We start from the raw sequence: 16,345 nt of genomic DNA on the forward strand, positions 1-16,345 counted from the left end.
ACAGGTAGAACTTTTTACTCTTAGCGATGCTACGGATCTAAAAGTTGAACCAAACCTATGGAGTAAAAATCCTTAGGTTTCGGGCACTGTTGCCATCCCTATGCGGAAGTTAACGGGCATTCGCCTAGATGCCGACGCGTCCGCCGCGTGGGGTGGTGGCCTCGGGCCCACGCACGCGCTCCTAGGCGTTTCGTACAGTTTCCTTCGAGAAGCCGGCACGGCAACCACCCGACGTGGCCCCATCCCGCGACGGGAAAAGGGTAGGAATCGCACTCGCGCTCGCACCACCACCACCACCATCACCATTCGACGCAAAGCCCAGGTTCTCCCTCTCCCCCACCCTCACGGCGTCGCCGGGCGTAGATCCGGCCACCGGCGCGATCCCCGCTGCAGCGCAGGTGCGGCTCCTTCCTTCCCCTAACTCGCCTCTGGTAGTCAGTCCCTGCGCTCGCTAGTCGCCTCGGCAACTGTTCTCAGATCCGAGCAGGACGTCCGCGCGGCGGGCGGAGCAGTGGGAGATCCTTCCGCCGTCCCTGCCCAGGCTGGCGTGTTCCGCTCCCGGTAAGGAAGCCCTACTTTTTGCTTAGTCCGAGGATTGCTCGTCCCGTTCCTTGGAACCAATCTAATTCTTCACCGTGTGTCGGAGGACCGCAAATCCAAATCTCCTTTTAGTTTTTGTCCCCAGCATGCTCAAATCCAAATCTCTCTACTGTTACGGGATGAGATGCTCCAATCTATCCGGTTTGATTTGTTTTTGTTTCTGTTTTGTTCTTTTTTTTTGTCGCGGTGTCCATGCGCGTAATGGACCATCTAGTGCCGCCCACCCTCACACGCTCCTCTGAAGTGTCCATGTTCTGACGTCCTGTATGGTTGAAATGATTCTAGTTAGATTCTTTTCCATTTAGACGGCCATGTGGCTGGAGTTCTCTTGCCATCCTCCAATTAATGTTAGGCAAACAGATGTTGGAAACTACATCCATTGATTCAAAGAGTCGCTAGTTTACTACTAACCTACTAACTACTACTACTTTTCAGAACTGTGCCGTGTTCTGACTCCCTGCTCGTCATATCCTGGTCAACTTTGTTGCTTCTACTTAAAGCAAGCTGCCATTTTTCGAAAATTATTCCCCCCTGCCCTGTCCTTCATGTACATCTGCTACTCATTGAACTGGTCACCTTGCACGTTTCAACCACCCACTCTGCAAATGCACGCAATCAGAAAACAAAACCTACAAGCAAGCATAGGAGAAGGACCTAAAAGGAACCATCAGACTTTCCAGAAGATAATGTTATCTAAATATTCAGGAAAAACTATTCTCATCAAGAAATGCTATTGAACCAGACAAGAGTCATATCACTTTCGAAGATTCTTTGCTTGGACAGAGTGCTATTTTTGAATCTGTGATGTGCTTACACGGAACAGATTGATCCCGCCCAAACATTTGTTAATCTTGGTAGCTAGAAGAACTCCTTTTTCCTTTCCAATATGAAGCCTAGTGGTACGCACAAGGTTACAATAATGGCCCCCCATCACGGGTCATCACCCATGTTGCGCTCATGTTCTTCTGTATTTTCTAGTGCATCAAAGCTGTTACTTGTTTATAACATGTTACTAACCTCATCATCCTGTGGTTACTTTTATGCAGTGAAATTAGTCAAGTTACTGTCAATGCTCCAGATATAGCAGAAAACCATGGGGGAAGTTACTGAAAATAATTCAGACATGTCTGTTCTACAAAGAATTGCTACAAGTGGTGTGCCCCTGTTGAAAGATTATGGTCTGAATGGAGTTATTTGTGCTGTGCTTCTGGCTATAGTTATTCCTTTATTGCTTACCTCAATGTTTGGCAAAAAGACAAAGAAAAGGGCGGTGCAAGCTGATGTGGGTGGAGAGGCGGGACTTGCCATGCGAAACAGTAGATTTTCATCCTTAGTTCAAGTTCCATGGGAGGGTGCCACCACAATGGCAGCTCTATTTGAGATGGCCAGCAAAAAGTACTACCGACGGAGGTGTCTTGGCACAAGAAAGCTAATTAATAGGGAATTCGTGGAGTCTGCTGATGGTAGGAAGTTTGAGAAATTGCATCTTGGTGAATATCAATGGGATACCTATGCAGAAGCTTTTAATCGTGCATGTAATTTTGCTTCTGGACTTATCAAGATGGGCCACAAACTAGATAGTCATGCCGCAATCTTTTCTGATACAAGAGCTGAGTGGATCATTGCTGCTCAGGTAATCACATCACACATGCTATTATATAAGGACATTTATAAAAAGTTGTAAAAGTTCTCTGACTATAGTGTTATCTTTTTTCTTTTCAGGGATGCTTCCGACAAAATTTGACGGTTGTAACAATATATGCTTCCCTTGGTGAGGATGCATTGGTGCATTCACTAAATGAGGTACAGTGTTTATGGAGCACTGTTATAGTTCTTTTCTCATCTTCCTTTCACTTTCTCCAGTCGAGAACTATCCAATTACTTATATTTATGCTATTTATTTAACCTGACAGCTTTAGAAAAACCTGTATGCCCATAGCTTCCTTTGCATTCACTAAATGAGGTACAGTGTATATGGAGCACTGTTATAGCTTTTTTGTCATCTTCCCTTGCACTTTCTCCAGTAGAGAACTATCAAATTACTTATATTTATGCTATTTATTTAACCTGACAGCTTTAGAAAAACCTGTATGCCCATAGCTACCTTTGCTCCTAGCATAGTGGTCCATTTGCTAAATTATCTTTGTTAGCTGTCGATAAGTTCTTGATGTATATGGAAGTGTTTACCAATACCTGCATAAATGGAAGAACTACATTATTTTGTGTCGAAGTGTTGAAGTCCAGGAATTTTATGAGCAGCTATTGTTTTGGTCCCACATCTTACTCTTTTGTTGAATTTCAGACGCAGGTTTCAACTCTGATATGTGATTCGAAGCAACTTAAGAAGCTACCTGCAATCAGCTCTAAATTGCAAAGTCTTAGACATATTATCTATATTGAGGATGAACCTGTCGAGGCCGAGACACTGAATCAAATGAATCTTTGGACAACATTGTCTTTCACTGAAGTAGAGGAGCTGGGCAAAACATCACACATTGATGCTAGGTTACCTTCAAGCTCTGATACTGCAGTTATCATGTATACAAGTGGAAGTACTGGTCTTCCCAAGGTAGGCTGCTGACCAAAGATACTGCAATTTCTTGCGCATTCATAATCTTGTAATTTGCATGAATATAAAGAACAGAAAAGGCGACTGGTGCTGAATCAAGAATTAGATCCAAACTAAAGTATGAGCCATTCATTGAGAATTGCCCTGTTTGATCAACATCTGAAACCAACATTTAGAGTAATGATTAGTGATATCCTCCAAATTCACCTGGCCACCTATTTCGTTCACCGAGGAGAAAATAGAAGAAATTCTGTTCTTCATACATTCTTATTTCATATGCTTTATCTTACCTTGCAGAAATAGCATTTTCATATATCACATATCGTTGTAGATCATTAAGGATGATTAGTTTTGTTACTGCCATCTAATATGCAGTTAATCAGTTGAAACTTCTACTTGTTGATTGTACTATCCACATCATTTGATTGCTTGAAGGATGAAATTTGTTCTCTTTTGTGCATCTTAACAGATGATAACAGTTATAATCCTGGTCTTAATATTTGCATGGCTATACACTAGTGTCCTTGATACTGAATCCACAGCAGGAGGACCAATTTGGCCCCCCCATTTTTGGGTGTGTAGCATTGATGATAATGACTGAGCACTATAAAACTTGTATAATGTACAAAGCTTTCACTTTGACTAAGGATGGATATCGAGCAAGCTCGGCTTGGCTTCGCTCGAGCTGGCTCGTTAAGATAACGAGCTAGCTCAGCTCGGCTCATTATCTTCGTGAGCTACAAACCAGGCTCGGCTCGGCTCGTTTGCGGGCTCGAGCTGACTCGTTTAGCTCTTGAAAACGTAACAACAGCCATGGCCGCCGGGAGCAGGGGCTTAGGGCTGTAGATGGCGTCGGCGGAGCGGAGCGTAGGGGCCAGGGCTAATAGAAGAAGGTTGGTGTGCATGTTAAAGCACCACTTTTCTATTTAAGTCTTTGTGTCATGTTATAGCATATTCACTAGAATATGCTTGTATCGGTGTCTTAAGGTGTCTTTAAGAGTCTAGTAAGGGGTATTAAGGGTCTAGTAGCGTATTCCCTAGAATATGCTGTTTAGAGTCTATATATGTATCAAGACTGCCCTTTGGGCCTCTTTGAGAGAGTTAATGAAAATTCATTTGGGCCAACAAGGGCGGTGCGTGGTGGGGAGCGCAGCACTGGTCAGTCGGCTGGCCGGGGAGAGCTCAGGTGTGGGAAGGGAGGGCGGGAAGATCAGCAGGCGAGGCGACCATGTGGTGCCGACGAGGGGCAGGCAGCCATGCAGCCCATGCGGCGCCAGCGGGAGGCAAGCACCGGCGGTCGGGCGGCCTGTGCGACGCCGGTGGGGGGCAGGTACCCGGGCTCCTTGGCGGCGCCAGCGAGGGGTGGGGGACCGGGCACAGCACGGCCAGCGGCTGGGTGAGCTGGCATCCGCACAGGCTGTGCGGCATGGGTGGCCTGGTGGCCTGGCAGCCGGGTGGCTCATGCAGCCGGCGAGTGCTAGGGGAGTCTGGGAGGGAGGGGAGAGTGGGAGACCAGGAGGGAGCAAGGGTTTTTGGCACATTTTATATGTCGGTCGAATTGGGCTGAGACATAATGGGCCTAATCTTATTTGGGCTAAGATATGGAGCTGTGGCCTCAGCTCGTTTTGGCTCCGCTCGGTAACATTTTCTAACGAGCCGAGCCGAGCCACCAATGAGCCGAGTTGAGCGAGCTAATGAGCTACAAGTTTTTCGTCCAGCGTTAACTTTGACATAGTTCTTTAGATATATGTACTATGTAGCTATCAGACTCGATGCAAGTGGATTAGTAAAATCTAAAAGATTACTTTTCTTGAGTTTGCTGTGCCACATCAACTAGCTAGTTAATAAGGGGCTTAGTTTCTTCCTATGAGTTCATTGCAGATATCTTGATTGATGCAGTGCATTTTTCTTCCATAATTTAATTTGTACCTATGTGGACATAGGGTGTAATGATTACGCATGGCAACATGGTGGCCACAACTGCAGCAGTCATGACAATCGTCCCAAACCTTGGCATGGATGATGTTTATTTGGCTTACCTTCCATTGGCTCATGTCTTTGAGCTAGCAGCAGAGGTGATATATTTTGTAATTCATATACTTCCTCTTTCCCGAAAAGAATGCAACTCTGGCTATGTACCTGGACAGAGGTGCATAGCCAGAATTGCATTCTTTTTGGGATGGAGGGATTACATGCATTTTACAGGAGCTATCGCAATATTTGATGATATGATGTTGTCCAGACTGTCATGTTGGCTTCTGGTACTGCTATTGGATATGGTTCAGCTCTGACTATGACTGATACATCGAACAAGATTAAGAAGGGGACAAAAGGAGATGTTTCTGTACTGAAACCTACTCTTATGATCTCAGTTCCTGCAATTTTGGATCGTATCAGAGATGCAGTGTTTAAGAAGGTGATTTATTTTCTGAATTTTATACTTCCAGCAATTTTCGTTGATTAGCCTTCTGATTGTTTGGATATTTTATGTTTAGCAAGGTTTTGTTTTTTAGTACCTTCTTTTTGAGGCATGTCCTGTGAAATTTCTAATTTGTGGCTAGGACATGAGGTTACTATAAGGAGAGCGCCTTTGTTTTGTGGGTAGGGTTTCGAGGCCAGTTCTACAAGGTCACAAACCAAGCAGACCAACCATGCTTGTTTGAGTTGGATTTGCACAATGAGATCTAGTAGAATTTATATTAAAACCGCATAATTTGGTAGCCTTGAAATGGCATGAATCACTTGTGATCATGAGTAAGCCATCAGCTATAATCACTGTGAAAATTAACATTTAAATTTCTCTTTCCAGGTTGGTGAGAAGGGTGGCCTGACAAAAAAACTTTTTGATTTTGCATATAATCGAAATCTAGCAGCAATTGAGGGGAGTTGGTTTGGATCTTGGGCACCAGAGAGGATGATATGGGATAACCTTATTTTTAAACCAATTCGGGCAATGCTTGGAGGACGTGTAAGATTTGTTCTTTGTGGTGGTGCACCTCTATCAAGTGACACACAAAGATTTATGAATATATGTCTAGGGTAATTTCCTCTGCCCAGCTTGTCTCAAATTACAATTTTATTGTTCTCAGGGGATTGGCTGGACTGAATATTGTGGTTGTTACTCATGGGGCATTATACTATTGAGATTCTGTATTCCCATTAACCCTTGCAGCTTCTATTAGTCGACACTTGGGCAAATCTTAACCTTGGTTTTTGAGTGAGCTTGGTTTGTAGCAGCTTTAAATTAATTTCCATGCATCCAAGCTAGGGATTGTTGGATTGTGAATTTGCAATATAGTTTGCTATAAAAGCTTTTAATCAATGTTCTCACTGTGGGTACACAAATGACAATTTTTGTATTATATGCTCATATTTTGGTCCATATACTCGCAAGTCCTGACTATTCTTCTGTCATTGTCAGTTGGAATAGTTAATTAAAGTTCATTGTTAATTGTGCGAGTAATTCTGAATTACTTTGCCGATTCAAAGCTGACAAGATGAAAGATACTAGTTAACCAGTGGATTTTTCTAGATTAAATTAGCATATGTAGACCATGAACTTTCCTGATAAGACAAGGTTATTACTTTGTTTTTTTGTGCTTATGTGCTTTTTTTATTGTTGCTGCAGTGTCCCAGTAGGTCAAGGATATGGATTGACGGAAACTTGTGCTGGAGCAGCTTTCTCTGAATGGGATGACACAAGTGTGGGTCGTGTTGGTCCACCACTTCCTTGCTGCTATGTCAAGGTTAGTGTATACGGATTTGATGATTGTTGGATACTAGTTAACAAATTTAGTTGATATTCTTGTGTTGGATGATAATAAACGAAACCTGCACTAAAAAGAGTTGACTGAGAGATTCAAGCTTGTCGGGGAGGTGTCTAGGTAGGTACCTTTTTCTGGATCCACCTTATGAGCTGCAGAGCTTATAATTTTAATTTTTTTTACCAGTGGCATGTGCAAACTTTTCCCACTGAATAATTGCCCCAACCATTCATTTGGTGTTGATTACCTGAGTACACTGAACACTTTCATTTTTCCTGAAAGATTTTCTGTTCTTTTACCATCTGTAATTTGTTTTCTTGGTCAAACAAATGTAGCTTGTGTCATGGGAAGAAGGTGGTTATACGATTTCTGATTCTCCAATGCCAAGAGGAGAGGTCGTGGTTGGTGGGTACAGTATAACGAAAGGTTATTACAACAATGATGCAAAGACGAATGAAGTATACAAGGTAAGATTCTACCAAAGTCCAGAACATAGTGGTCATCGAGTGTTGAGGTCTTGTCCGGAAGATTGTAGTCATCGAGTGTTGATGACTTGAGGTCTTACCTGATTTCCTTTTGTGCGATCTACAGGTTGATGAGAAGGGCATGTGCTGGTTCTACACTGGTGATATTGGTCAGTTCCATCCTGATGGGTGCCTTGAGATTATTGACAGGAAAAAAGATATAGTAAAACTTCAGCATGGAGAATATGTGTCTCTTGGCAAGGTTTGTTTTGAAAAAAACTGCCTCCTAATGCGAATATTTTGTTGAAATGAGATTAACTGTGTTGCCCTCTGCAGGTTGAATCAGCTCTAACAACTAGCAATTATGTGGATAGCATCATGGTTTATGCCGATCCATTTCATAATTATTGTGTTGCCCTGGTTGTTCCGGCACACCAGGCTTTGGAGAAGTGGGCACAAGATTCAGGGATAAACTACAGAGATTTTGAAGAGCTTTGCCAAAATGATCAAGCAATTAAGGAGGTTCAGCAATCCTTATCAAAGGTTAGACATAACTGAGTGCATCTTATCTGACTAAAAATTCAACTGACAGAGCAGCATGATTGGAAAACCTCTGGTTTACTAAAACACAACCTTTCATTTCAAATGGTGCCGTAGGTTTTGGTTACTTCTTCCTAGTACTAGGAGCAACAATCTTGGAGTTTTGTTTTGTGCAGTAGGAGCATAACGTAACCACATATTAGTTGCAGGCAGCATGGGTATGCATTCAGTTTTATAGTTGATGGCTAGCCTTGAGCTGGCTCTCATGTTAGGTTTATGTTCCTGCTGCAACGTTGCATTAGAGCCTATTTGGTCCACTGCTAGTCATATTGTATTGTTGTATAACATATTAAAGAATAAACAGTCATCCACCTCGATAATTTTAGAAAAAGTCTCATGTAAGGTAATTTGCTCCAACTGTGCAGGCCGCAAAAGCAGCTAGGCTTGAGAAATTCGAGATACCAGCAAAGATCTTGTTGCTGCCCGAACCATGGACTCCAGAGTCTGGGCTCGTGACAGCAGCACTTAAACTGAAGAGGGAACAGATAAAGAGCAAATTCAAAGATGATTTGAACAAGCTCTATCACTGAAGCAGCGACAGAAGGCTGTTTGGACCTATGTTTTCTGAAGGTACTCGAAGCAGCCTGGAACAGTGGGACCTACTGACCTGAAATGAATAAGCGAGCTGTGTGTACCTCAGTTGCTAATACGTAGCTTGTTCTTGTGTGAGCACAGAATGCTCAATTTCATGTCTGTTCACGACCGTAGATCTAGTGTTTGTTTTTCCTTGTAATGCTAACTACATTGCAAATGCCTCTCCAGAGATTTAAACGATGTATAGTGTGTTTCGGGCTCTGTGCGACCAGCTGCCGCTGGATGGGCCTCTACTCTTCTCTCATGGGCCGGAGCCAGGAGGCTTGCTTGAAGAGGCTGTCACTCTCGGTCATCCTTGTCACCTTGTGCGAGGTCGACTTTGGTGGCCTGTTTGGGTTTGCAAGTAGAAAATCCTGGGCGCGACGTTGTCGCGCCATCTTGGAGGTGGCCAGCAAGGGAACAACCTCAAGGCAATTATTAGAAATCAACTTGTAAAAGTATGTATTTTCGCTAAAATTTGATATTGGGCGTTACTTCCCACTATTGTTACCTCATTCACTTATCTGAAAATGATCATATGAGGGGCAGAAATTGTAGCGAGAGCTAGTGGAGTAATTCAATATATCAGAAAGTTAAAAACACCTTTTCTGCAGAAATTCCTTATTTTTCCTTGCATAGGTAAACCTCTAACAGATCAGAATAATTAAATCGTATCTCTCTCTTCCTCTGTGAGATTTCATCGAAACAATGGCTCACCTTGTTAGGACAGTAAAAAGGCAATTGCCAGGGATGGATCTGTTTCCGTTGGAACCTAATCTGGAACGATAATATAGTGATTTAGACACATGAATGAGATTTCATCATTTGATTCAGACACATGAATGCGATTTCATCATTTGGGTACGTAAGGATGAAAATATTATGCAGTTTCATGCATTAGATTTGAGCGTCAACAGTTTATATACCTGTAGTGGTAAGAGTGTCTACCAGCAAGTTATCCTAATACAAAGGGAGCATTTCAATGTTTCAGAAGTAACTATTTGGTGGTGATAAAAATGGCGGTTGAGGCAAATAAGAGTGTGGAGATGAAAACATTGCTATCATCTAAAATGATGCATAGGCTTAGCATGGCACCTGCTAAGTAAGACTAATGAAAATTTTCATATAAAAATTTTGTTTTATATTCCAAGCACAGTAAAATACTATGCCAAGTTTAGGGACCCACTTGGCACGACCTTAGAAATTTCGCTCAACATTGTGTTGCAGATGAATTCTATTATATTCCTGTGGAGTTATACATGCATTTTTTTCTGAACTACATATTCGAAAGTTTCATGATTGCACTAATTATTATCATTAAGGGCACTCTTCATAGTTAATAGAAAAGTTACAACAATACAGTTTTCAGGCCAGGACATAACTTGAGATTGCTTGATTTAGTGATTCTCTTAAACATAAAAGCAGTTCTGTCCGACAAGCTCACGAGCTATGTTTTTTTTCTAAACATATGAACAGAAACTGAATTCTACTGATTTCTCTTCTTTTTGGTGCAGCTACAACATGGAAAGAGAAGGGAAACAAATATGATCAAATAAAGGGAAAATCACATTTGTTGTTTCTACCTTTATAGAATGAGCGCAGCAGCCAATGAAGTAGGCACCAAATTGTGTAATTAGACCAAAATGCATTGGCAATCTTGCAGTTTGTCGTCGCTTACCAGAGCCTCATAGAGCTTGCCCAGCTTTATTGCTTCCAATATCATCTCGTTGCTCCAGAGCAAATCCAGTTGAGGGCGAGCAGGGCCTGCTCGATTGTACGGGCCTTGCTGCTGCTGCCAAACGGCAGACTGCACGGGCCTTGCAGCTCTTGGCGAGGAGGCCGAGCGCCTCGACTATGCGGGCCATGGCTGTGAAGTTTATGAGCGAGGGCAACACGCCTGTGCGCACCTCAAGGCGGCAGCGCACATGGCTACGGCTGCGACCTGCGAAGATGTGGGTGGCGACGGTCGAGCCTGCGAGCCTGCGAGGCAGAGGGGACAAGTTCCTAGCGCACAGCACGGCTGCGCCCGCCTCATTCCGCATGGCGGAGGGGACAAGTTCCTAGCGCACAGGACGGCTGCGCCCCCCTCGTTCCGCATAAGCCCTCAGCCGCATAGCGTCCCGGTCCAATGATGCGCTGGTGAATGTTGGAAATTCCTTAATTCCAGCAAAGCGCCGGTGGATGGGCAAGCTGACGCTGGGAATGCAGCAAGTAAGGCGAGCGCCGCCGCGATGGGGGCCATTGCTTCTCCTAATTGAGCGAGGCGTGGTGAGAGGAATGATAGGAAAAACGCATAATAACAGGACAAACGGCGAGAACTCACGAAGGCTCGGGCAAATGCTAGCACCAAGGCGCTAAGTCAAGGAAGGCAGGGCGCATGAGGTGGGCGACGAGGCGGCTGCCACGGTATGGCGGGCGGTGAATGGCGCTGTAGGCGGAGGGAGGCGTGGGCAGCCCAGGGAGCGGAGGCCGGAGGCCGGTTTCCATGGTTCCAGCCGTTCGCTCAGGATTGGACGGATGAGATTTGGAGGCGACGTGGCGTAATAAAATGGCCGGTTCGAGCCCAGAATTCGTGTTTAGAAGATTGGCTTTGGGGCATATACAGTCGCTTCTGCGCGCAATTTTCTTATATGGGTTTGCAACGGTGGAGTTAAAACTTAGATGTGTTTTGGTTAAAGAAAGAAAGAAAAACTTAAGTGTGCATGAGAAACTTAAGTGTGCATGAGTTAGCGAGGCTGCTCGGTTAGGTTTTTGGTAGAGGCCATTACCAAACAGCGTCCCAATGCTTCAACTTCAACCCTGACGTCTACGGCCATCTCAAGTGCAAGCCACATATCCTGACGCAGTAGTACTTAAAAAGGGCGATGCACTTACTGGTAGCCTGAAATCACCACTTTTCTCCGTCGATAAACATCATACAATTTCAATCCAACCATCTACATTAAACGGTTAATATTTTCTCTCTCTTAGCCATGTTCATTTGATGGGAATATTATATCCAGCTTAATATGTGCTTGATCATACAACCCAGATTATAATATAAAATAAGTATACCTTGAGCAATTTATGAGATTATGATAATATGAGAATTAGATTATATAACATGAATTATAATTTGTAGTGTTTGTTGTACTGTGAGATTATAAAGTTAGATTATATAATTTAGAGTCTAAATAATACGAAACAAATAGGCCCTTAGATGCTGCGCTCCGTTCCTCCCTCCCCACACTAGCCTGGCTTCACTGCAATTTTCTTCCCAAATTAAGTGGCATCCCGTTGTCCCTCTGTCGTCGTCAGACAATCTAGCTTAATATAGCTAGTAGATAACCCATCCCTCTCTTCAATATCAAAACCCTACTCTTTTAATAACTAGATGTGCTCCAACATATTACCAAATATCAAATTATCCGTTCTTCAATTTGTCTCCCTAATATCAAATTGTTTGATCTGGGCTTTATCATACCACTATCAAATTGTCTGTGCTGAGACTTATCTTCTTTTTAATGTAATCAGCAGCTTTCTTACCCTATTCATTAAAGAAAAAGGTTTCAAAACAGTTTCTCGATCCTTTCCTCTGCGTCCTGCGCGTATCCATAGAAAATGAGAGGACAGAACGAAAACTGGTGGAAGGAACAAACCACGAGAAGTTGCCGACCACCTTCATATCAGGGATGTTTGGCTGCATCGGATCTTCGAATTTTAAATGTATCGAGCCTTGCTATTCCTCTATGGCAGATTCCGACAGCGAACTCAGGATCCGTGTCGGGTCGACTAACGCAAAGTCTAACAAGGAAACAAAAGTTATTATATCCTGATTACGCTGGAACTTGAAAGATGCATAGAGTCCACTGGACACCAATCGCAGGTACTAAAGGACAACACTAGCACACACCACGTGCCAAATTGAACATAAAAATCGCAGAAAGTTAGCAAGCTGGCCGTAGAAAAGTATCCGGGGAAAAAAGTGCCATTTGATTAAAGTCAAGTCGATGACCTAATCCGATCCATGAGGGGATGAAGCAGCCGTAGTCAGTGAGCCGTAATCTCTCTTTTGGCATGTCTTAACTAGTAACTACGGATTAGCATCTGTCAAGGTCTGACAGCGACGCCATCGTCGCCTGGAAGATCTGCGAGCCCAATGTAGTTACGTGGCAACCGCCACAACAGAGATGGTGTATAGACTTTTGGCTGCAGCAGCATGACTGTTGTTTTCGAAAGCCATTCGCTTTTTCAGGAACATTCAGCAATTTGCTTTTATTAGCCGCTAAGTCAATTTTTGTTACCTTTGAAAGGGCTATTTGGTTCCTGCAGCTTGACTATTACTGTTGACGTGGCAGAAGACTTCCAACAATTTTCTTTCGTTAGAGTATTTCCAAGAGTACCTTAAATCTATTCCCAAAACTCGTTTTTGGAACTAACAAACAAATTTCGGACTCCAACGGCTCTCAAAAATCAGCTCCCAATCTTTTGGCTCGCCCAAACCACCCGCACTCAGGAGCTAGAGTTCCGCACACCCTCTAGGCTCCCAATCGCCGATTTCGCTTCGCTGCCGCGCCTTCCATCTTCCTGCGCACCATTTCGTCTCACCACTTGCAGTTCTATTGGCTCCGGCTGCCTGCGTCGTGCCGGTGTCCCGACGTGTATGTGCACTACTCAGCGCCCCATCACCACCGGTTCAAAATGGCCATTACCGCCAGTTTTGGGGGACGTTGGATTTAACTCGACGGTGATGGAGGAGGCCATCATCGCCGGTTCTGACAAAAAAAAGAAAAAAATAGGCTCCACACGCCGTCGCTGCTGCTCCGTGATGCTCCACGGCGTCGTCACCATGCTCCGTGCCGTCGGCGCTCCACGCGCTGCTCCATGCATCGCTGCTGCGTGGGGCCACGCCATCGTGGCCCCACGCGCTCGCCCGCACGCTGCTCCACGCGTCGCCGTGGAGGGGAGGAGGTGAGAAGGTGAGAGGACAGCGGATTGGGGGGAGGGGAAGGCATGGGAACGAGCCTCGTAGGGGCGGCGGTGCTGCAGGGAAGGAAGAAGGGGTGGGGAGGGGGCGGCGCTGCAGGGAGAGCAGGGGAGGGGAGGGGGCGGTGCTGCAGGGAGGGAAGAATGGGACGGGAGGCTGCGCTACAGGGAGAGGAGGGGAAGGGAGGTGGCGGCGATGAGAGAGCGGAGAGGAGTCAGGGGAGTGGAGGAGCAAATGGGGGAGAGAAAAAGGAGATGTGAGAAATGAGAGGAAGAGGGAGAGAATAAAAAAATAAGAATATAATGATGTTAACATCACCGCCCCGGTAGTGATAGTGGGCATCATCGCTGGTTCATAATACGACCGGGTGGTGATGCTCTTCAAACCTATCACCGCCGGTTTATAATATGATCCGGCGGTGATGTCCAGTATCACGGCCGCTGTGGCAGAACCGCCTGAATTATTCCGGTTCAAGTGCGCAGACCATAGCTATACAGGCGATAGGATCTCAACGTACTTCAAACGGAACAACTCATTGGTCTGTCGGATCACCGCCCGATTCAACCACGGTTACACAGGATCGACATAGATTTAACTCGCACGAAGGCGAGTCCAGCCTTACAACAGCTCGCAAGTTTTACACCATAGGATAATTAAACATTATTACACAGAGGTTTTATTTCATCCTAGCTAATACAAATTTATACCAGCATTATTCGAAACTTCAAGTTTTAACTGACATTATTCAGAGGGGTAGCGGAAAAGATACAATAATGCGACTACTCGTCGCAAAGCAGGCACCATACTTAGCCCAAAGCATGGCGTTATTTCGATGGGTTATTGCCGGCTGGGGACGAATCCCATTCCACGCACCAGCCAGGCGGTAAAGCGCAGGGCCAAGGAGAACTAGCCACTGAGTCCTCGAATGGCATACCTGAAAACCACATTACTAGCAAGGCTGAGTATACTAATACTCAGCAAGGCTTACCCGACCTTTGGGTATACTTAGCCCATAACTAGACCATGATAGGTTGAATGGCTCTAGTTTTGTTTTGCTGAAAAGCAACAAAGAGTATGTCCTTACTTTCATATTTTAGCTTTTTGATTCTAGATTCTTTTAATCAATCTAGGTAAGCATCTATACTAGTCAAGCAAGGTAGATATTACGCATACATAAAATTATTCCATTAACTGTTATTGTTATTACTCTATGTGGCAGAAGTATCAAGTAGTGTCAATCTCCGCGAGAAACGGATGATTCTGAATCGAGTTTCATAACCTTGCAAGGAATCCTAACTCACACGCTCGGAAACTTTCCTTTTCAGGCAACCGTTCCCATCTTATTTCGGGACGTGGATCAGGGCCACCACAAGCGACTGTAGGACCATACGCACATTCACTGTGCGGGACGTACGCCTACAGCGCGATTGTATGGCCGTACTCCCGTTTGCTATGCAGAACGTACTCCCACACGTCGGTGCGTGTGTGACAAAACCAAAATTTGAGTGGTGGGATAAGTCCACTAGCCGGGCCAATCAGGTAATAGGCTTACCGCTACAATATTTACGGTATGTGGCTAGTACTTTTGAAATACTTGACCACCACTATCACACACTGTGACCTTATCAAACTTAAACCAACACAGACGGGTACCATTCCAAATCATGATACTGCACATAATCCCATCCGTGATCCTTATAGTGATTGCAAAATAGTAAACAATCAACTCCTATATCGCGCGAGTGACAGGAAATCACTCGACTTCTGCCGGTCCTATTAGCTGAGCATCTACTCGATAAGGACTCAAAAATATTACATAGGTTTCTAAGTTTCATGCATCTAGGGTTTCATTACAACTCCTAAAACTTAATGCACAATATAGTTATATAACATAATAAGTGCATAATTTGAAAAACTGGGTTATGCATCGGGGCTTGCCTTCTTGGGTGGGGCTGGGGTTAGGAATGTCAATCACTTCCGAACTTTGGTTCGGGGCTTCAGTAAGATCTTTGGAGACGTGCACTTGGTCTTCAGATATACTCCGCTCGGGTTCCGGGACCAACTCGTAGGTTCCGTCTTCAAGCGTCGTCGATTCTACATGACATGCAATGATTTAAATTAAGTGATTATTAAGTTAATAACTTTCCTTCACGATAAAGTTGCAATCCAATAACTCACATTCAAAGCATCACAAAGCAAAGATTTGAATTCCAAGAATTTCAACTTACTTATGGTACATTAAACCAATTAACTCTACTAGCATCATAATTAATCTCTATAGCTTCAAGCATAGGAGCACTGAGGTTAGGAATTTAACTACATATACCTAAAGTTAATACAAGACTGTTGTTAATTTTTCATATTTTTAAGTCTAACAGGATAATAGTATAAAAATGGACAAATTCAAACTTAAGATAAGAAGTTTTATTTTTATTTTGAAATCTACAGAGGTTCTGGCCTTGAATTTTGATAAATATGTTCATCTCTATCAGATGAGCTTGCCACAAATTTTTCATAAATTTTTGAAAGTAGAAGCTAATTTATTTGAATTTAAATTCAAATTTCAAGTTTAAATCAAATCCTAAGGCAAAACAGTGCTATAAAATCATTCAAAATTCCCTATAAATTACCTTAAATCAGAATAACACATGATAACAAGATTTAAGTGTGGAAGCATCAGTAGCATGCTTGAATAAATTTACTTGATTTCAAACTTACTTTGCACAAGTTTAAATTGGTTCAAGTTAGAGTACAGTACTGGTGGTGAAATTTGCACACAAGTTCACTCATATCACATACAAGTTGCATA

General features: G+C 43.8%; 1 protein-coding gene across 6 annotated transcripts; it reads left to right on the forward strand.

Annotated features, from left to right (window-relative positions):
- Positions 1-233: 233 nt before the first annotated feature.
- LOC112880008 (long chain acyl-CoA synthetase 8) lies at positions 234-9,133 on the forward strand. 6 transcript variants are annotated; one of them, XM_025944454.1, is made up of 13 exons: positions 235-398; positions 1,647-2,233; positions 2,323-2,403; positions 2,903-3,169; positions 5,113-5,244; positions 5,412-5,585; positions 5,979-6,208; positions 6,798-6,915; positions 7,269-7,400; positions 7,525-7,659; positions 7,734-7,940; positions 8,760-8,937; positions 8,993-9,133. In XM_025944454.1, the coding sequence occupies exons 2-13, from the start codon at positions 1,694-1,696 to the stop codon at positions 9,010-9,012; spliced, it is 2,214 nt and encodes a 737-aa protein (XP_025800239.1). In that variant the 5' UTR covers positions 235-398; positions 1,647-1,693; the 3' UTR covers positions 9,013-9,133. The 6 variants fall into 6 exon arrangements, 5 of the variants coding, with proteins under 5 accessions (XP_025800238.1, XP_025800239.1, XP_025800237.1 ...); XM_025944456.1 differs by lacking the exon at positions 8,993-9,133 and adding an exon at positions 8,363-8,567 and having other exon boundaries at positions 240-398; positions 8,760-8,901; XR_003226227.1 differs by lacking the exon at positions 8,993-9,133 and adding an exon at positions 8,363-8,617 and having other exon boundaries at positions 241-398; positions 8,760-8,891.
- The last annotated feature ends 7,212 nt before the right edge of the window (positions 9,134-16,345 follow it).

This window comes from Panicum hallii, chromosome 2 (assembly GCF_002211085.1).
Source record: "Panicum hallii strain FIL2 chromosome 2, PHallii_v3.1, whole genome shotgun sequence".
In the NCBI taxonomy this organism is placed as follows: Eukaryota; Viridiplantae; Streptophyta; class Magnoliopsida; order Poales; family Poaceae; genus Panicum; species Panicum hallii.